This window comes from Stylophora pistillata, chromosome 9, assembly GCF_964205215.1.
Source record: "Stylophora pistillata chromosome 9, jaStyPist1.2, whole genome shotgun sequence".
Classification (NCBI taxonomy): Eukaryota; Metazoa; Cnidaria; class Anthozoa; order Scleractinia; family Pocilloporidae; genus Stylophora; species Stylophora pistillata.
The window spans coordinates 25,764,885-25,787,185 of record NC_142527.1 but is presented as its reverse complement, the minus strand read 5'-3'; the positions used below and the strand labels follow the sequence as shown (position 1 = coordinate 25,787,185).

General features: G+C 40.0%; 1 protein-coding gene across 3 annotated transcripts; it reads left to right on the top strand.

Annotated features, from left to right (window-relative positions):
- Positions 1–2: 2 nt before the first annotated feature.
- Positions 3–21,007, top strand: LOC111327889 (uncharacterized). Of its 3 annotated transcripts, none has more exons than XM_088732831.1 (15): positions 3–276; positions 785–799; positions 2,374–2,637; positions 9,254–9,406; positions 9,909–10,058; positions 10,338–10,508; positions 11,407–11,465; positions 12,046–12,214; positions 13,868–13,987; positions 15,178–15,287; positions 15,720–15,811; positions 16,094–16,506; positions 16,954–17,940; positions 18,502–19,350; positions 20,009–21,007. In XM_088732831.1, the coding sequence occupies exons 1-15, from the start codon at positions 274–276 to the stop codon at positions 20,315–20,317; spliced, it is 3,864 nt and encodes a 1,287-aa protein (XP_088588957.1). In that variant the 5' UTR covers positions 3–273; the 3' UTR covers positions 20,318–21,007. The 3 variants fall into 3 exon arrangements, with proteins under 3 accessions (XP_088588957.1, XP_088588955.1, XP_088588956.1); XM_088732829.1 differs by having other exon boundaries at positions 3–452; positions 640–799; XM_088732830.1 differs by lacking the exons at positions 3–276; positions 785–799 and adding an exon at positions 926–1,239.
- The last annotated feature ends 1,294 nt before the right edge of the window (positions 21,008–22,301 follow it).

The window sequence follows — 22,301 nt, the reverse complement described above, 5'->3', positions numbered from 1 at the left end:
TACATTTAGTATATACCGAGACGTTTAGAAAGTTTATACGTTCTTAGTTGATATTTGTTTGTCTTCTCCGTATAACAAAACTGAGGATCAGTTGATCTTTTCCCATGAATTTACAAGTCAGGATAAATTTGATAGTAAACGTTAGTTTTGTTCTTTAAGACCCGCTAGGGTCAGGCGCGCGGTTTGAACTTTTTGACACTCAAGCATCCAGCACTGTTGTTCAGGAAGAAGGAGTTTGATATTGCACATTTCTTCCTCTCTGCATTTCAACATATGTGTAATGATTAATGTGTAATAGTTAACCATGATTGTGTAACTTCGGTTGGGTTATGAGATGCAAATAGCTCAGCAGATCAGTTTTCTTAATCGAGCGACGAGATAACACGTGGGAATATAGTAGCGTTGATTACTCGAAAGAAACCTAAAGAAAAGAGTTAAGATTGGAGAAAGAGGTATGATTTGTAGTTGTAATTTGTATTAATCTATTTAGTTATAGTATTTCTCTTATATTATTGCTCGTGATTAGTGTTATTTTGTGAATTTCTAGTACCGTGATACGCCCCCTTTTGCGTTGCTATTGCACAATCGATGTTCTGTGCGAATTATAGTAATAGGTTTTTGTTGTAATTATCCTTTCAGTTTTTACGTAATCAAGTAAATCAAGAAATTAAAGAGCTTTGATCGATACGAGTGGCTTACTTGGTTTCAGTATAAAGTCCTATCTAAATATCGCGTTCGGAGCAATGATGGAATGTCTCTAGATCCCTCCGTCCGCTACAATATGGATGCAACAAACAAGGTGAGCTGTTCATTCGCTGTTATCAACCGCGTGATAAACATGTACTGCAGAGGAAACCGGTACCGGAACACAATATTTTGCATAATAATTAAGGGAATTTTGATCTAGTGAATGATTATTTGCTTCCGTAGTTTTACCCAAAGGAAGCCATCAAGGTATTATTTTGGGTATATGAGAAATTATTCTATTGATGACTGAGAACCCACGGGAAAACCTTTGTCTCTGAGCTTTATTGCTTGGGGAACCCTCTAATTTGTCATTCTGCGAATATTGAATTCAGAGTGATTTTATCTATGCGATTTATCCCTTCAATTTGTATATAAAGCTTCACCAGCAAACAGTGGGATTAAGATGTCTAACGTATTGATCAGTTAGCTTGTGCATGCGTTGACGTATATCTTCATCTAATCAGTGAGGAAATGTCTATGCAGCACCTTGAGGTACCTGTATGAACTAATCGGATGTTGGAATAAGTAACTGTGTAGAAATAGTGGGGCTTTGACTGGTTAAATCAATCACTTAGGTTGTGGTTAGTTTTCTACATTAGTATTATCATTATCATAGAGAACTGACTTGGCAGTGTTCTATTATCACAAGGAAAAATAATATTTTGATACTTTCATGGGTTACAGTTAATACAGACAATTCTCTTGATTTTTAGCTCCTGTAAGAGGACAACTTTAATGTTGCCTATGACAACAATAATTTTTCAGTGCATTGGTTACATTGCAAATGATTGTCTTGTCTATATATGGATCTTGTTACATATCTACATTCCCAAAATTGCTGGCTAGGCAAGCTCCCATGAGCGACCATCATTCTTATACTGACAGTGGCTTACACCTCTGGTGGCTGATCACAAGAACCACTCTAATAAGAAGTCAGCTTCCTTTTTTGCATCTAAAAAATGTCCTCCAAAAGAGGTTTTAAATTTGCCAATCCTTAGCTCCAGACTATTCACGTTCTAAATTTGAAAGGAGAGAAACTGCGTATAACCTAAGAGACTCTGAGAATAAACTATGCTTAATGTTCCATTGCTGCGCACAAACTATTATAAGAATAGCTTTAGCTTTTGTGGTGCCACCCTTTGGAACAGTATTCTTCGTGATGTAAGACAAGCAGAGTCCTTTGGGTTATTTAAGTGTTTAATTAAAAAAGTATGTTGTGGCACGGCATTCGTGGATAGCAGCTTTAGTTAGGTTTAGGTTTTAAGTATAGTTTTCATAATAGTATCTTATCCATTTGATGCATGTTGATACTGTTTTATATTTTAAATGTTTTATTTATAGCTGATGAATTGTCTGTCGATAAATAAAGATTATCTATCTATCTAGGCTGACCAGCATTTAATTTCTTCCAACAATATCACCAGTGAATGACACATTATGGTCACAAGAGTAAACGAAATGATCGTCATTTAAAGAAGCTCTTGATTGTTTAACAAATTATCTTTGTCAGCACCATGGGAAATGTACAGAGTACAGTATAGAGAATAAGGTTACTGATACTCAATGTGTAAAGGGCTAAGCATCTTGGCTGAATTTTTTTTTTTGAGGGGGTATTTTCTTTTAAAGGTTCTGGACCTTAATGACTATGATAAACTGTACCTGTTAATGTGCAAATGGAGAATCATTCGGCTTTTCAACCCGTTGTGTTATGCTGCTGATGTAACAAGTGTTGAAGACCTGGAAAAGAAAGTGAGGACAAACTTGCATGATTTGAAAAGAAAGCTGCCAGCTTGGTCACAATCCGAGTATTTCAAGGATGATTTAGAAACTATTGAAAAAGTGATTGAAGATTCGAAGACTGTGAACTATGAAGATTTACCGTCACTTCTGGTGAGTTGCATTGTTACCATAGTTTGTAATTAATAGAGACTGTTCAATTAGCCTGGGAGCAGGCGGTCATCATCAGCACCTTAAGGGGTATCGAATGGTCTTTGCGAGCATTTACGAGCATTCAAGCAATGTGTTTATTTTTGCGAGCACAAGGAGTTGTCAAATTTTTCTTGCAAGCAGTGAGCACGTTAGGAAATACAGATGGCGAGCAGCAAGCACTTTAGAAAAAATTAAAGATGGCAAGCAGTGAGCATTTCGAGTACTTCATAAATTTTCTGCTAGCCGAAATCTCTCTCTTATTAATAGGATTTATTGTTTTGGGCCAAGTAATAGCTAATAGTCTGGCTTACACCTCCAAAACAGAGCTAGGAGGGTCGTACAGGGGGGTCCGTCACACGGTTTGCGAAGAGAAAAATGGCGAATCACGGATCAACAGTTATCGTCGTTTTCCCCGGCTTTATTGAGTCCACTCCTGTGGCGTCGCTTCACTGAGCACGGTGTCACTCACATAAAATCCACACTTCGGGGCTGCTGTGGCAGTGGCAGAAAGCGAGGTAACAGTGTATCGTGCCTAGGAACTGCAAGACAATTCCGTGCCAACATCTCTCCAACTCCAAATGAAGATGATTCGATGGGTTCTGACCAAATTGCTGCACTGGACCACGAATCTAGTAATTTGCATAACCGGTCGTTGAGCTTATTAAATATTCAAGGTAACACCTTTCAAACCAACAAAATAAACAACCCTTCCGTTCTGCCAGTGTTGCCTGAGAACGGAACGAACACTTCAAACTCTCGGACTGACGACAATACGTTTCCAGTCATCATGGATCGTCCCATTGAATCTCGTAGCGTGTTTGGTTTGAGCTTGATGCTTGCAAACACTATGTCTCTGGCGCCCAAGATCGATGAAGTTCGTTCTACCATCTTGGACTACAAACCAAATTTAGGGTTCATTACCGAAACGTGGCTGAGGGACACCATCAGCGGAAACCACCTCCACATTCCCAGTTACTCGTTTATTTCTAGAAACCGCACTACGGACATTCACGGAGGGATTGGGCTCTATATAGTGGACTCGATCAGGTATAGATCTCTTGATCACTTACGAGACCCTGAGTACGAAGTTCTTTGGGCGTGGTTAAGACCAAAAAGACTCCCGCGTGGGACACCCTGCGTCATCACGGCCACGATATACCATCCGTTCTTCAACGACAGCGCCAGAGACACTGCTTTGTTGGACTATCTATCAGCATCCTTGACTATTGTTGAGGGAGAATTCCCAGGTTGCGGGATTCTACTCTGTGGCGATTTCAATCAGCTAAAGTTGAATCGTTTAGCTGCACAATTCGGACTGCAGCAATTGGTCAACAAGCCCACTAGGGGTGATCAGATCCTGGACTTGGTCTTCACCAACCAACCAGATTTGTACGATAAAAATTCCGTTCAGATTTTATGGCCGTTTGGCTTATTGGATCACAATGTTGTCTTCGTGCACCCAACAACTTGTGCTCCAAGGGAAGGCCCAAGTAGAAGAATCCTTTCCAAGCGGGACACTCGGGCCAGTCGCACGTCCGAGCTTGGGCGTTTCCTCGTGTCTATCGACTGGTCAGTGGTTAGCGAAGCATCTAACTGCTAGGCTAAATTGGCGCTGTTTACGGATTTCATCAAAATTGGTCTCAACCACTTAATGCCAGTTATACATGTCAGACTTCACCTGAATGATCCCGCGTGGGTTACTGAGCGGTTCAAGAACCTCATTAAGCTCCGTCAACACGCCTTCCACAATGGAGACATGGATCAATACCGGCGATATCGAAATGACGTCAACCTCACGCGTAAGTCACTTCGCAGTAAATACTATGCAAGCAAAGTGAATAATTTAAAGAACATCAAGCCCTCGCAGTGGTGGAGCGCAGTTAAACGAATCGCCGGCATGAATCCTGCATCATCTTCTGAAAGTCTCCTTTCCAACCTTCAGCTTGGGGACAGTTTTGATCACCTAAGTGACGTTGAACTAGCTAATGCCATCAACGCTGTGTTCTTAGAACCCATGAGGCATTACCAACCCCTATACTCTGTCCCTACTGTAGTGGAGGACTCCGATATGCCTTTAATTACGGAAACTGATGTCCTACATGCTCTAACCAATCTAAACCCGAGGAAGGCAGTTGGACCTGACGACATTGGTAACTGGCTTTTGAGGGAATATGCAGTGATTCTCGCACAGCCTATTACATCTATACTGACCGCGAGCTTTAGAGAACAAAGGCTTCCCGCCTCTTGGAAGCTTGCGGACGTGGTGCCTCTCCCCAAGCAAAAACCCGTGGTAGATGCTACTAAGCACCTGCATCCTATCTCCTTGACGCCCGCTATCTCTAAGGTTGCGGAAGATTTTGTGGTACTTCAGTCCAGCGGTGTTGCAGATCATAGACCCGAACCAATATGGCAGTATTCCAAGATCCTCCACCTTGTACGCTCTGATTTCCATGGTACATAACTGGTCACAAGCCACTGACGCCAGAGGCGCAGCTGTTAGAGTGGTATTTTTCGACTATCATAAGGCTTTTGATCTTATTGATCACAATTTGCTGGCCAGAAAGATCGAAGCCTTGGACATGCCACGGTGGGTTCGCGTCTGGATGCTGGATTTTCTGTCAGACAGGAAACAACGTGTCAGGTTGTCATCAGACTGCAGGTCAGAGTGGGGCTCAGTCCCTGCCGGGGTACCACAGGGGACCAAGCTTGGTCCCTGGTTGTTCTTATTAATGATCAACGATCTTGAGGTCGATGCACTCACTTGGAAGTATGTAGACGACACGACAATTGCCCAAAGGATACCGCGAGGTTTGACCAGTGATGTACAAAGTGCAGTTTCCGCCGTTGAGGCGTGGTCGATCGAAAATAGGATGGAACTGAACGCAGATAAATGCAAGGAGATGCGCATTGACTTTAAAAGGAACACTCACAATTTTCCACCAATTGTGATTAATGGCAAGGAACTATCAGTATCAAACAGTGTTAAAATCCTAGGAGTCACTATTAGCTCAGATTTAAAGTGGAACAAACATATCTCAGGGTGCATTAAGAAACCGAACAAGCGCCTTTATTTTATTGTTCTTCTAACGCGCGCCAATATTCCACTGAGCGACATTATAAATATTTATTGCACTGTGATAAGATCTGTTTTAGAGTACTGTGCGCCAGTTTTCCATCACGCGCTCCCACAGTATCTTAGTGACGACATTGAACGAGTGCAAAAGAGAGCGCTCTCCATCATTTGTCCTTATGCGTCATATTTCGAATGTTTGGCCAGATTCGACATAGTAACCTTGCATGCGAGACGCGCGGCTCTGTGTAGCAAGCTTTTCGAGTCTATCATGTCACGCCCGGATCACAAACTCGTGCCTGTCTTACCTCCTAAGAGAGAACACAGATATAATCTAAGACAGTCCAGGGCTTATGCCATGCCCCGTACACATACAGATCGTTTTAAGAACACTTTTAGTCCAAGTATGTGTACATAAATTTAAATTTTTTTTTTAGACTAGTTTGTACATAGTCATATAGAGAGTTTTTTGCATTTATGGTTTTATTTTAATTTCAATTTGTATTTGGAACTCATTTATTCCTAGTTCTAAGTAATTGTAACGCAATTCAGTCTATGGACTGCCATGTTCGTTATCCAATAAACTATCTATCTATCTATCTATCCATCAGATATTAAAATTTCATTTTCCCGAATCACGAAAATAAAGAAGTAAGATACTCCTTTTAATAACCTCCTCTTGGGCTAGGAAGAATGATTGAAGAAGCAAAATCATGAAAGGCTACATAAAGGCTGCATATCGTAAATCACCTACCCAAATCACTCTCATTGGATGACTCTGGCCATTCGTCCACTTGGCGTTGTAACTGCCTGAAGAAAAACCAAATCGTCTAAAGAATCTTCCTCATCATTGTCCGCAATAGAATATTCAGCGTCTGAGTCAGTGTCATACTCATCCTCCTATTCTACCTCTGCTGCCTCTACTACTTTATTGTCTTCGATGGCCTCGTGTGATGTAGAAGGTGTAACAGTTGTAACGGTTGTAGCTGAGAAGTAACAGTCCCCTCTTGGATAGTGTTATGGCTGAATGAGACTTTATATATAGGATAGTCGGATGCTCTGTACATATTTAACGGCAATGTTCCGGCCTTGAACATGGTGGTCTCTTGCCTCACACTTCTCTGCCGCACAGCCTTCACATTATTTGTTGCCCACTCAATCATGAGGTCTTTTTCCAGCCTATTCAACTCTCTTCTTGTGTTGAGATGCTCCAGCTTCGGAATGGCATTTAGTGGAGCGCTCTGGTGTAACACAGGATAATAGGATTTATCGTTGCGTGAATTAGTAGATACTCCAGGGTACTACATGCTTAATGCTTTTGTATATGGTATTTGCCAGATTCTGTGCATACTGCAAAAGGGTAGGAAACTGGTCCTTGAAATGACCAACTGCATGGAGGTTTTCAACCTGAACTGTAAGACAGGAGTACAGATCAATGGTGAAGCCTGGATTGTGTTCTTTAACTAAAGCCTCCAGATCTTTCAGTCCATTTAAGATCATGTTCACCAAACGCTTTGTCTGATTAGAAATAGTTCCTTGTGGACCGCTCAGTTTACCTGTGCTGGTATCGTTGACATCGTTGTTATGCAATAACGCTTTTTCTGTTATTGTTTCCAAGTAACTGTCAAGTTCTTCCAGAAGCTCAATTGCTTGTGGTAGAGAACGTTTTGGTACAGTCTGATGTTTCATATGACCATTAAAGACTTTAAAGAGGAATCCAAGATGGCCTAGACACTTTACAATGCCTTTCATTGAGGTAACCAGCTTCACAGAGCCTGTTTGAGCATTGGTGATGAATGTGTTCTTGTGCTCCACACATATGCCTCTAGGCTACACAAATGTTGCTTGGTCTCCCTTTCCATTTTAGTTTCCTTCCTTTCCTGTTCCAGCAGTGACTACGGCCTTCTCACCATAGATCTTCATCTTTATTTGTAAGCGTTAACATCCTTATACGGACCAAACAATGGGACAGATTTTCCCCATTCCCCACCCCTCCCCCTTGCCACCCACGTGATTGAAATGACCACAAAAATACTTATCGCCCCTCCCCTTCAAGCGGCGGAAACTTTTACACCCACCTTTGTTCATCTCCTCGAGGTCTTTCCAGTAAAGAAACTTTCAAGGTTGTAAAACCGTAACACAATGCAATCTGAGTACACTGTTTCAACATATTATGACTCTGTTCATTTTATTTCCCATTGCCCACTGGAAACCCTGATAATTTGCTCATTAAAATAAATGGGAATTTACGTCAACAAAGGTTTGCAAGTAATGTTGTCTCCACAGGAGATTATGTCACCTCCTAAAGCATGGCCATAAGCTGTAAGGTACCTCTTCCTCCCCCTTGGTGGAGTTGAAAAGCTACGACTGCAAACCAGCTAACTATATCAAGCAGAATAAATTAAATGAGCTCTACAAACTGACACTTCCTCTAGGAACACGATTGATTATTGCAGTTATACACACAACTTATTAAGTAGTTGTGAAATTAAAGCCTTAAAAAAAAATTTAGGCCTGAACGGGATCAGAACCCATGGCCTCTGCAATACCGCTGCAGTACTCTAGAACTAACTGAGCTATCAAGCCAACTGGAGCTGGTCACGTTGTGAGTTCGTAATATACCCTAGATGGTGAATAAACATGTGTCTGAATAGATAAATGATCACATATTTGAACCGTGGAACTGTACCCCTCTTAAGCAGAAAACCTGTGACAATGAAATATGATAAAGAATAAACCAATGAATGAAATGCTTGTCATGGAGCTTTGTGTGTTTTCCCGATAATACATACAGTGCCTCCTAAACAGTTACAGGCTGAACTGTTGAAGAATTACTGAAGCCAGAGTTAAGGGTTATTCAACCATTTTAATTTAACTTTATCATGACTGAGCTATCATTTACATATGTATAAAAAATGAGTGCAAGGCAGGATCAGTGAAGTTTATAGCAATCAAGCGCATGTTAACGAGAATGCGAGCATGCAAGCAGTAGCAAAAATTTTGTGAGCATGAGCAAGTGAGCACCAGTGTAATTTTTGCGAGCAATTCAAGCAAAGGCCAAAGTTTGTGAGCACTTTTAAATTGAATGGGACCATTCGATACCCCTACCCGAGCACCTGTGTTTCTTTGTCAGCAAGTATGCTAAAGGTCTTGAGCAAAGTGAACATGCAAGAGGTCTAAAAGGATCCTGGCACCACCTCTGCCAGATCATGTGCAGACCTTTCACCTTGCTAATGAATCTTAAGGCCCGAAACTTATTTGTTGGCAAAAATATGCTAATAATGCACAAAATTATAAGTCTAGAGCTTGTTTGCCGGCGTACTGTTCAGTTTTCTCAAGATATTGTACCTGAAGGATTTATTTTTTGCTTGTGATTTGCCCTTTGAATGCAGTGTGATCTATTGTTTCTTTACTATCCAGACAGCTTGGACCATAATAGATTGAAATGTATACCAAAGAAGGAGCTTAATTTGAATTATTCATTGACCAAATGAAATTACTTCCTAGGGTATTAAGAGAAATAACTACAGAGAGGATTTAGAAGATGCAGGAGTCCAGATGATTCAAAAGAAACATCTGTCTTTGCGAAGGAAAATAGCTCTTGGTCGTCCATATTCTGGTGATGTTTACAATGCCCAGTGGTCACAAGGTCATAATACGGTATGTTGATTTTGGTATACTTCAAAATTATTCTTAGACTAATAGTAATATATGCTTGAGCCTATGGGCTATGGGATGCTCATACATCACAAGTTACCCCCTCCCTCGGCATTTTATCACGCTCCCTTGACAATTCATCAGCCACAAGGAGTATAACAACTCTCCACTGGATGGGATGCTCATCCATCTAAAGGTTACCCCCCTCCCATTCAACATTTCATCAGGCTTCCCTGACAATTTGTCAGTATGCATTCATACTCTTGGTTAAAAAAAATTATAATAAAGAGAGAAATTTGAGAGGAAACATGCTTATTATATTCAGATTTAGTACACACTGAGTCATGTGGGTTTGAGTCTGTTGATCATGTAGCTCTTAGAAGTGATTAGCATCCATTGAGTGGCTTCTTGTTTCAAAACTTTTTCAAACATTCTCCTGCAAACATGTGATGAGAGCAGACAAGCATAGACATCTGAGCACAAATTCCTACATTGTTTCCATCAGGTTGATGTTGTTTTACGCTTCGACTTGGGTCCAGCACAGCGAGAGTTGTTCATCAGAGAAGCTAAAATAATGACTTGTCTCAGTCATGAATACATCATGAAGTTTTATGGTGCTGTTATTCTGGGCTCATATGCAGACTCTGTGGGATTGGTACAGTATTAATATTATTTCATTTTGCCATATTATGCTGGCTCTAATTCTTAGTCTCTTAATAATCAGTTTGACAGCTTAAGGTAAGTGATTTTGAATTACGGTATTCTAGCAGTGGTAGCATCTTTGAAGTTGTCAAGGTCTATTAGAGAACAGACTTAGAAACTTTTGGTTTTTCTCCGAGAAACATTACACACGCAGTTAGTTTTACAGATGCCCATTTACTTATGATCACCTGTTTTAAGATGATGTTTTTCCTGTTTTTTGTTACCACCCAAGGCAGTTGAATTTTTCAGCAAAGGCAACCTGGAGGAGTTTCGGGTTCCATCTCTCTTCCATGCCTGGCTCTATGCATCACAGCTCTCTTCAGCTCTAAAATATCTGGAGTCCAAACATCTTGTACATACATCTGTAGCGGAGCCTTTTGTTTACATTTCATCGCTTGAAAAGGTAATGTTTACATAGTCTTATTAAAATAATTAATGATCTCTCTTCTAAGCATTGATGGTGAATGGCTATTTGCTTATACCCAATACTCTTAGGAGTAAAATACAGTTGGGAATGAATGGCTTTCTAGTCAGAGTTTCATAGTCATGCTGATTGTTTTTTTTTTTTTGGGGGGGGGGGGGGAAGAGGGGGCTGAATTTGAAAATTTGAAAATTTTGGCATTGTTTTCTTAGCCCCTATCTCTTTTTTTGATTGAAAATTGTAAAGTTGTTACACTTCTATCCTTCTTTGTGTCTGTTGTCTGCCCCTTTTTCTTATCCTCTAGTTCTAGCCTCCTCTTCTTTTATGTTGTTTGTTCTCCGTTATCTTGCCCCATTTTCTTTTCCCTCCAGTGCTCTCCTCCTCCTCTCTTTTTATGTCCTTTCCTCAAGTTTAATGTACATAGAGCATGTTTACCCAAAATTGTATTTTATTTTTGAGGCTACAAAAATTGACAATTACAGTATTTTACAATTCAAATTTATAACACTTCTTTTTTAAGTTTTAATTTTGTAGTAGCTTAAGGTCTCACTAGAAACTAATAATTATGAATACCTTTTCTTATCCTCTATTTCTAGCCTCCTCTCCATAAATGTCATCCTTTTTTTTCCCATATCTTGCCTTTTTTTCTTACCCTTCTATTTCTAGCCTCCTCTTGTCCTTTTACATTCTTCTTTCTCTCATCTCCTTTCCCTTACCTCTTGTCTTCTTTCTCATTTTTCTTCATCTCTTCTCCTCTATTTACTTTGTCCTACATCTGCTTTTCCAAACCCTCCCTCCTTTTTTTTGGCCTCCTTTTCTATTAAATGTTAAGGAATTGAAATCAACAGTACCATAAGGAAAGCATTTCTTTTATTTACAGATCAGCCTTGGTGGTTTCATGTGCTGCTATTATGAGGAAGAAATCAAGGAAACCAAACAGTAAGGATTCTTCAAATTTTTTATCGAGTGTTTCCTCTCAATGGTATTTTATTTTTGAGGCTACATAAATTGGTAGCACAGTATTTTACCAGTCAAACATATTTACTTAATAATTTCCTTTTTTTAATTTTTATAGTAGCTTAAAGCCTTACTGAACTACAATTAATACCATTTTAAAATCTACAGGGGGACACCATGCATGATGAAAATGCAAAAAAATTATACTGTACCTTGTGTTAAAGGGTTATGTGTAGTCTTGCACATGTTAAATGACTGGAGGTGCCAATTTTGAATTTTGATGTGGTAGGAATAGCCTTGTTCAAATTTACTTGTTTATATACTAATATATTTTTTAAGTGAAACATCACCTCTTATCTAAATATGTGTTCACGTGGTGGTTCAATTTTTTTTTTTTCATTCATGTTTTCTTCCATTTGATTTCAAATTGGTTTTCAATCCTAAAGAAAAGGAAAGTTTCAACCAGGAATCACTGAAAATAGAATCTCGACATCTATTGAGAAACCTAGTTAAAAAAAAAAAGAGATTTAAACCATACATTTTGTATTCTTTTCTTTCTCAGAAAGGGTCAAGATGGTAATTTACTATTATCAACAATAACTGGTCATCAAGGTCATCGTTTGGATGACCTGTCTGGCAGAGGGGTGGTTGCCCTGTTCTCTCATGTGGTCTTGTCAATGTTCAGATACCTTGACTCCCATTGCTTAAGCCAACTAGTGAACCTTTTCCCGGTGAGAGGTTACTTTTTGATAAATGAAAAAACTTAGTTGAATTTATCAGTGAAAGAACAATTAGATAAAAATGCAAAAAAATTAGATGAAAATGCAAAAAAAGAGAGAAAAGTAATTGTTAATTGAGGTAATTATATGTATGTTACTTCTCCTAGGTTGGTTGTTAGTCTTGGTGTTTGTAGCCCCCCACTTCCCCCCTGCTCCTCCTCCTTTCACCTCCTTCCTCCCCCTTCCACCACCTTCCTACCCCTTTCTTCCCCTTCCTCCCCTTTGCACCCCATTCCTCCCCCTTCCTCTCTCTTGCTCTCCCTTCCTCTACCTTCCTCCCCTTTGCACCCTATTCCTACCCCTTCCACCCCCTTCCTCACCTCTCACCCCCTTCCGCCCCTCTCCATCCTCTTCTTCCTCTTACCCCCTTCCTCCCCCTCTTCCCCCTCCTCCCCCTCCCACCCCTACCCCCTTCCTCTCCCTTCCTCCCCTCTGCACCCCATTCCTACCCCTTCCTCCTCTTCCTCCCCTTTGCACTCCTTTCTCCCCTTTTTCTCCCTTTCTCCCCTTTACACCCCATTCCTACCCCTTTCACTCTCTCCCCTCTCACCCCCTTCCTCCCCCTTCCATCCCCTTCTTCCTCCTTCCTCCCCCTTTCATCCCCTTCTTCCTCCTTCCTCCCCCTTTCATCCCCTTCTTCCTCCTTCCTCCCCCTTCCATCCCCTTCTCCCTCCTTCCTCCCCCTTGCATCCCCTTCTTCCTCCTTCCTCCCCCTTCCATCCCCTTCTTCCTCCTTCCTCCCCCTCTCATCCCCTTCCTTCCCCTTCCACCTTCTGCCACCATCTCCCCTCTCTTCCCCCTCCTTCCTCCCTCTCCGGCCCCCCTCCTTCCCCTTTGCACCCCATTCCTGCTCCTTCCACTCCCTTCCTCCCCTTCCTCCCCTTTGCACTCCTTTCTCTCCCTTCCTCCTCTTTTACCCCATTCCTACCCCTTTCACTCTCTCCTCTTTCACCCCCCTCCTTCCCCTTCCATCCCCTTCTTCTTCCTTCCTCCCCCTTCCATCCCCTTCCTTCCCCTTCCACCCTCTGCCACCATCTTACCCCCTTTCTCCTCCTTTCTCCACCTTCTTCCCTCTCCGGCCCCCTTCCTTCCCCTTCGCACTCCATTCCTTCTCCTTCCATTCCCTTCCTCCCCTTCTTCCCTTTGCACTCCTTTCTCCCCTTTCTCTCCCTTCCTCCCCTTTGACCTCATTCCTACCCCTTTCACTCATTCCTACCTCTTTCACTCTCTTCTCTCTCACCCCCTTCCTCCCCCTTCCATCCCCTTCTTCCTTCCTCCCCCTTCCATCCCCTTCCTTCCATCCCCTTCCTTCCCCTTCCACCCTCTGCCACCATCCTTCCCCCTTTCTCCCCCTTCCTCCCTCTCCAGTCCCCTTCCATCCCCTTTGCACCCCATTCCTGCTCCTTCTCCCCCTTTCTCTCCCTCCCACCCCCTTCAACCCCTTTCCACCATCTTCCCCTCCTTCTTCACCCTTCCTCCCCTTTCCCCTCTTCCCCCCCTTCTTCCTGGCCAATCACAGTATAAAGTTTGTTTTTCTAAGCATTGAGTATTTTTTGTTAATACATCTTCACTTTGTAAATTTTTTTCTTGCATTGATTTTTTCAGGATCGTAAGGAGCATCCTCTTGTGTGTCCATCTGGTGTTTCTTCCCTACTAGAGAGATGTCAAGAAGAGGATTTAAGTAAAAGACCAACATTCCATGACATAGTTCAGACTCTTGCCAAGGTGTTTGTGATGACAGTTTGAAATTTTTTCATTTGAATAGTTGTTAAACATGGCATTTTCTGTTTTGAAGAATATTTGCTTACAATAATTATAGTTGCCAACTGTGGTACAAGATATAAATGCATAAGTGAGTGGAATAATAATTATTTTGCCACAATAACAAACAAATACTCATTAGTGGGGAAAGAAAATAAGAGCAGTTGCTGGTCATACACCTTTTTGCCAAATGCATTTTCCCACAGTTTGAAAACTGGCCCTTAAACTGTACTTAAACCCCAAAATTTTTTTTCACTTGATGAAGTAAGCGTATTTTTTGGAGTATTTCTGTGCAAAAAGTTTTTTATTTGCTCAAATCTTCAATTTTCTGTGCCCAGTCAAAATACGGAAAATCAGCCGCCATCTTGCCCCACGACCGAGTTTAAAGAGGAGTGGCTCTAGCGGGTAATGCGACGTCAAATTGAGAACACGAAAGTCTGCATTTCACACATTTTCACTTGTTTGGGAAGGTTGTAGTTGATATTGTTCGAAAATATGCCGACTAAGTGTGTTGCCGAAGGATGAAGCAACGTGCGAAATTGCAGGAGGGTTTTGTGCTTCTTACATTCCTCACACAACATGCTTAGTCGACATCTTTTGGACAATATCGACTACAACCTTCCCAAACAAGTGAAAATGTATGAAATGCAGACTTTCGTGTTCCCGATTTGACGTTACATTACCTGCTAGAGCCGTTCCTCTTTAAACTCCTTCATGGGGCAAGATGGTGGCCAATTTTCCATATTTTGACTGGGCACAGAAAATGAAAGATTTGAGCAAATTAAAAATTTTTGCACAGAAATACTCCAAAAAATAAGCTTATTTCGTTAAGAGAAAAAAAAAATTTGGGATTAGGTGCACTTTAACTGTCTGATTGTTGTAGACACCAACAGTGCTCCAAGCTGACACCAACAGTGCTCCAAGCTGACAGCAACAATTTTGGTGGCCTTGGCAACTTGAAAAAAATGTTTTTTTTCCTGGTGACCAATTTATGACTTTAAGTCAACAAATCATAACTCTGAAAATGTTGAGCTTGGAGTGCTGATTACATGTGACAACTGCACTTGCAGGTTACATGGAAAAAGGATGTAGTGAACTTTGAGACCACTTACATATCTACTAAAATAAATTATTTTTATTAATTTGTTCTTCAGGAAAGACCAGCAAAGTTCTGTTTTACAACAAGCAATTCATCTACTGAACCTTGTGAACTTTCATACGATAAGGGAGAAAATGTTTGGGTTATATCTCAGGACACAAGCAGGTAAAGGCCGTCTTTTTGTGAGCACCTTTCCTACATGTAGGTACCAGCAGTAACTATACTTTAGATTTTGGGGGATATACTGACTTACTGCTCCTATTGGTTTCTATATGAAGTTTACAGTGCTTATTTTATGATGCATGGTGCTTGTAAGGCAATGCTTGTTGTATATCTCATGTTATTATCCATCCATTAGATTTTGCTATTAGCTACTTTATGTCATGTGATGCACAGTCAATAATTGCAGTATCATGCAATAACCCCTGTGTACATCGTTATTTGTCCTCTCTGGTTATTTCCATATAAAAGAATCAAAAGCCAGCTAAAGAATTTTACTTTAATCTCATTTTTGTTTATTTACATGGAAGAAAAACAAACTGGTCCAGAGATATTGACAAGCTATAATTGACATGTTCTGTTTTCATTATTTTTTAGATATCATGGTATGTGGTTCGGTCAAAAAGAGAAAGGTGCTGCAGGATTCTTTGAAAGTGAAAAAGTAATAAGAACAGATGATGATAATCAGGGTATGTTAAATTTTTCTCAGTACTCTTTCTCTTAGATTTTGTGCCAAAAATCAAAGGTATCAATACGCAGTAAAGAAAATAATGAACTGTTTATTTTTACAACAATGATTATATAATGATGACTATGAAATGATAACTACTGGACTTATCAGTAATTATTGTACTTATAAATCAGATCACTTTCGCCATTTGTTTTGAATTGCATGTTTATGTTGGAGGCAAAATGATTTTTCAGTGGCCAGAATGCATGCATACTATTTTTTTTTTACTTTTTCCTTCTAGTACCTCATGAAATAAGAGCCCGGGGAATTGAAGCACAACTAGCCTACAACATTGCTCTCTTAGAGGGAAAAGTCAAAGTGTGCCGTGCTCGACTACTGATCATTGGCCAAGACAGGGCAGGAAAAACAAGCCTGAAGAATTCACTAATGGGTTTGCCCTTTAATCCCAATGAACCAAGTACTGAAGGTTTGGAAGTAAATTCATCAAAACTGGAAGTTAATGTGGAGCAGTTAGTTGAATGGAAGGCTGTAAGTGAGGAACATAAGGATGTAGAACAGGCTTCACTGCAGAAGAGATGTATCGCTAGACTGGTTGCCAGTCAAATGCTGGAGAAGAAGGAGACAAAAGCAAGCCAAACTTTGCCTCCCGAGGAGAAAGAGATGCTGGATGAAAAAGACGTTGCACAAGAACAGGTATATTTTCCATAGGTTGAGATAAATCATTTTTGATCCTCTCCAATAACAAATATTTCCCAAAAAGGATAAAAAGCTACATTTGGATTATTAAAATTAAAAAGTGGTTCTGGACAAAAAGTAAAGCTTGATAATAAAATTTGCAACAAGAAATATTGTTATTGAAGCTGATACATGGGTCAACCTACTTGTTTTAGAGTTACAGAGACATAACACTTTAAACAGTACTGGTATCCATAAACATCGGGAAAGTGATTACAACTTGTCTTGCAACTGTTGGATGTTTCCCTCAGACAATCTTTGAGGAAACAGATGAACAAGTCTTGTAGCCTCAGTCCATCAAAGAATTCTACATTTACATGTACATAATTAAAAAAAACTTTTTTGAGCCACCTCAATGTATTTACCTAACATTCATCTTGTACTGAGTTATTTGTCCCTTCACAGCTGAATGGGTTACATTTCACCGCAAATCCTCCAGCATCCAATCTAACTCAAGAACCGAGAAAGGTATTTGCACAAGACTTAGTCGATCGGTCCCGAGAAAAACCAACTCCGAAACCAAAAATTGACATGCCAGATGAATTAACCCCACTTGTAACAGAGTGTCTCAAAAGTCCAGAGAAAATTGATGGTAACTGTGCAACAGAAACTGTTCTTGACATCTGGGACTTTGCAGGTCAGCATCTGTACTATGCGACCCATCCCATCTTCTTCTGCCACAGAGCCATCTACCTTCTTGTTCATAACCTGGAGAAAAAACCAAATGACCTTGCAGAGCCATCATTTAAGCATGGAGACCATGTAGTACCCTTGAAGAACACATCAAATGAGACAAACTTGGACATGCTGTTGTCATGGTTGGTTTCAGTCCACAGCATTTGCAGGCCCCCAGTGGAGCATGATGTCAAAGAATTGTGTAAGTCAAGCCTGCGCTGCCTTCCCCCACCTGTCCTTATGGTGGGGACACATGCTGACAAGGTTTCAACCCAAGAAATCAAACAAGTTGAGTCTGAGATCAGTAAAAGTCTTAAAGGCAAAACCTACCAAGAACATGTACTGTCTCCTTTTTACAAGGTTGATAACAGGCAGTCATCAAAATCACGTGAGGTTCAACAGATCCAAGCAAAAGTGCAACAGATATTGTCATCAGGGCTGATTTCAACCGCAGACCTTCCTGTGAAGTGGTTCAATTTTGAAAAAGCTCTAAAGAGTCGAACAGAAGGTGGAACTTTCTTCTTGACCCTGGAGGAAATCCACACAGTTGCACAGGAAGAATGCTACATTGAAGACAATGAACAGCTGGACACTATGTTGAACTACTTCCATGACCTTGGTCTGATTGTGCGATTCACGGACATAGTAGTTCTTAATACACAGTGGCTGGTCAATCTCTTTAAAAAGCTGATCTCCACTTGCCATTTTGAAGAACAGGTTAGTGGAACAAAGAAGTAGTTTATCGACAGGGCTGATCTAAGCTGTAACCTTTTTGGAAGTGGACAAAACTATTTTCTCGTCACTATAAATTTTGTAGTCTCATCGTTTGACCCCCAAGAATGACCAGTATCTAATTTCTCCTTACATTTATCACCTTTGAATCACACATTAATAGCACAATAATAAAAGAAGTGATCATCTAGTAAAAATGCTCTTGATTTTTAAACAAATTCTTCTAGTCAGCACCTTTAGAAACATGCATACTGGAGAAGGTGCATACTGTTGTTGGGTTGTACATGTAAAGAACTAACTAAAGGTTAATTTTGCACATGTTGTATTGTTACTGCTTTGAGAGAGGCACAAGCTTAGGGGAAAGGTGTGCCCCTAGATCTGCTAAAATTCTCATCCTACCGTGAAGACACTGTCCAAGAGTTTATATCTATGTCATGTTTTAATCTTCAGCATCTCAAGTTGTTTGTTCCTGAAGCAATAGAACTTAATCTTTTTATGATTTGATTAACTTACTTGTAGATTTGTTTTTCATTTTCTCTTTGTAAGGATCCTGTTGATCGCAAGTTATGGGAGGAACTTGAAGAGACTGGAGTCCTACAAAAGGAGCTCATTGACAAAGTGTTTGAAGATTTGGAAGAGGGTAGATACAAGTCATTGCAGCAAAGTGTCTTAGAGATGATGGAAAAATATAGCTTTGTGGCAAAATTTCAACATCAATTAGAACCAGACCAACAGCAGAACATTTCCTGTGAGGGAAAAATCGTCAAATATTTTGTTCCTGCTCAATTGCGTCTATCAGATTCTGCCCTACAGAAATTAGTGCCACAAGAGGGTGATCCATGTGCCCTCATATATAAGTTCTGTGATGGGTTTGTTCCACATGGCTTATTCCCTCAGCTTCTTTCACGTCTTATTGCACGTTGTCCCATCTTGGAATGCACCACTCCCCCGAAATTGTACTGTGATGCTGCTCGCTTTATTTTAGGGAAGAGAGGTCAATATGATCTTGTTCTTCTTTGTAGCAAGCATTACATTAAGTTGGTATTAAGAGGGTACAATCTTAACATGTCCAGTAATAGTCTTGAAAATGGAAAGAGTATGGCGTGCCAAGTGAGAATCTTAATTGACGGTGAATTGCGAAGCTTATCTGAGCAGTGGCAATGGCTGAGAAATGTACGCTATAAAGTGTGTGTTACATGCTCTGCTTGTAAATCTTCTGATGTGCTGTGTAAACGGCACCAATCAGCAACATGTTTGGATCAAGATTGTCTTCACTTTTTACCCATCAGTTCTGAGGTAGTGGAGCCGTCAACACCTTTTATTTGTCCAGAACAAGTAGGGAACCATTCTAGGTTCACTGTTAGTAATCTTCATCTTTGGTACTGCAGCAGTGCGGTAAGATGATTGTTATTGTGTAGTTCTTACTTTAGATTTCATGTATTTCTACTAAGCGTCAATTCATTGATCCCCATATTTATGTCTAAGTATGTATTTTTGTGTGTGCCTGACCTGAAGAAGGTACCATGTATTGGAGTGTAATTGTATACTACCATTTCAAAAAAATGGTTATTGAAAAAAAGCATATAAATGGACATGACAACCTCAAAAGGTATTTCTGGTAGTTTAAATGCAGCTCACAGTTACTTGACCTCAAGATTTGAAGGAAATCTGAGATAATGTTACTGTTAGGTTGATGCATAGTAGGTTGGATGAATTTATTTATTTATTCGACTTGTTAAAATTAATAATTGATTACCTTTCATGGTTGTCGCTTGCACTTTTGTTTTTTTTTTTTTTTTCAACAACCCTTCTCAACACAAAATAGAGGAGGAACATTTTACTACAGATACCAGTAAACTTTTAAATTTAGCAGGCTGTACAGTGAAATACAACCCACCAAATTGACCAATAACAGTGCATGACATTGTACTTTCTGAAAAATACAACAATAATTATAATGTATGTTATTGATTAGTTGCTTTAAATGCAACAGCTACATCAGTTTATTTTTTACTTGCAAGGAGTTAACTGCTGCCTGCTTTCCTTTGACTAGGATAACCCTCCAGAAAGTCCTCAACTAGCAAGGATAGCCGACATAGACTTTACACGATTAGCTAAAGAAATTGTTGATGTGTGGAAGAAAGTTGCAAGGCTTTTGGGCTTGGAGGATGCAATTATCAAGCAAATTGCAATAGATGAGAAAGGCAATGTCTATGAACAAAGCTATCAAATGCTGTTTACATGGAAGAAAAGTCAGAAGAATTCAGATGCACTATGTGTGCAGTTAGAAGATGCTCTGTGTGATGATCTAGTCAAGAAAAATAATGTAGCCCAACAATATTGCTACCTGCCCAAAAAATAATGTTGGAATAATCAGGTGTATGATACATCTCAAGCCTATATTTCTTGAAGAAATATTTCATGTTAAAATAATAATTATTAAATAACTACACATAGTAACTTTATCTTGTCAAACTTCATTGATTTGTGATGTATGCAATAGAATTTATTTGTTGAACAACTTTCATCTTCTAGTTGTCTTAAAGTGGCTAAGAGCTCTTTTTTTACCCTTTTTTAAAGATAATAATGAAATGAATTGTACAAGACTCAGGAGCTTTTATAGTTTGGCATAGTTATGTATGTCTCCCATAAATGGTTATCGTAATCAACAAAAATTTAATTTATCTTTTTAAGAACAGTCTTCAGTAAATTGACAAATTTTGTATGTGATCTGCTGCAGATTTAGTTATGTTATGTGGGGTCCATTTCCAAGAAAGATATTAATGAGGAAACATGAGCAAAGAAAGGTTGCCACCATCCTAGAAAATTTGTTAGTGTTCAATACTATCAGTTTAGCAGGCAACTGATAAGATTTGTTGCCCTGAGGAGAAAAGTTTCTACATTGTTCACAGTGTACCTGATAGTTAACACTAGGTCCAGGCAACAGGGAATGGTACGTAATTTAAGCTTTTCTATGAAAAAAAAATTCGTGCAAAGGCTATGTTTGCAAAGTGAATTACAAAACACTGGACAATAAATTTTAGAATTGTCATTTGTGTTGGCAGTTTGTCATTAAAGAAATAATTAATTAATAGACCTACCATTAAAGTTTCTCCTTTTTACCTCCCCTACTCACCTCCCAGTTAGCTCAACCGTTTAGACCGCCGGATTGTGATGTGGGGGAGGTCGAGGGTTCGAGTCCCGGTCAGACCAATACTCATGGTCTTAAAATAAGTGAGGAGAATTTGCTACCTTTTTATAATCAAGAAATGGTTAGATATTCTAATCTTCTCGGATAAGGACGAATAAAAACCGTAGGCCCCGTCTTCTGCAGGGTTAGGGGTAGGAGACGTTAATTTCCCACGCACGAGATTGCTGTGTGGTGGATGTCCTCCCCTGGGTGGGATGGGTGGGTGTTTGCCCTGAAAAGCCCCTATGGGGAGTGGTCAATTAACCTATGTATGTATGTAGGCACTTAGGCATCCTTGACTCCTGCTTTGATCATGGTCGTTGGCATTAATTTCATCAGGCAGTGAGATACTAACAACTCATTATTACTCGGTGAAAGTTACAAGATCAACTTTTGGAATCACTTAGAACTTTCTTTATTCACACTGTTCTTTCTGAATGACTTAGGATTCATTTCTGAGTCATTTATTGATTTAATTTGATTTAATCGCTTCGCCAACTGGCAGGGACATCGCAACAGCCTGGGCCAATTACTGCGGACCCATTTCTTTTTTCAGTTGGTTGTAAAAACTGCTGAAGCTGTAAATGAACAGTGCCAAAAAGTGTTTTCCCTTACTTAAACACGATAGGAAAAATATATTATTAGCTGTTGAATTCTCAAGAACTCTAAGTGACTATTAGCAGCAATAAGAAGCACTATGGGTGGTAAATTTTACAGGTTACAACCTGAAATGGAAACAGAGCTTTGGACTTTCCAATGGTGGTCACCTTTTTAAAAAGCCAAGTAAGAAATGAGGAAGTGATTAAACAGTAGACAAGTGTGTACTCTCCTTTGCAGCAATCTTCTCCATTGTGTCACATGACAAGACCACTAAAAAGACCAATTATCAAGAGATTACAGTTGTTTCCTTATCCCCTGCGAGCGCCTTTTTAACCTGTCCTCGAATCGAAAAGGGAGAAAGGCTCTGCCAACATCCTGTTGTTGCTCATTTGAAAGTGTGCAGCGGTTGCCTAGAGACTGATCCTTTTCCAGGCCCCCTTGAACTATTGTGAGCACAGATTTGGTTATCTGTGTACATGAAAAACAAAGGCGTTCACACCAAAACTGGTTTGACTAGCCTGGAGTTTTGGGCTTTCGGCATTTCAAAGCAACAACA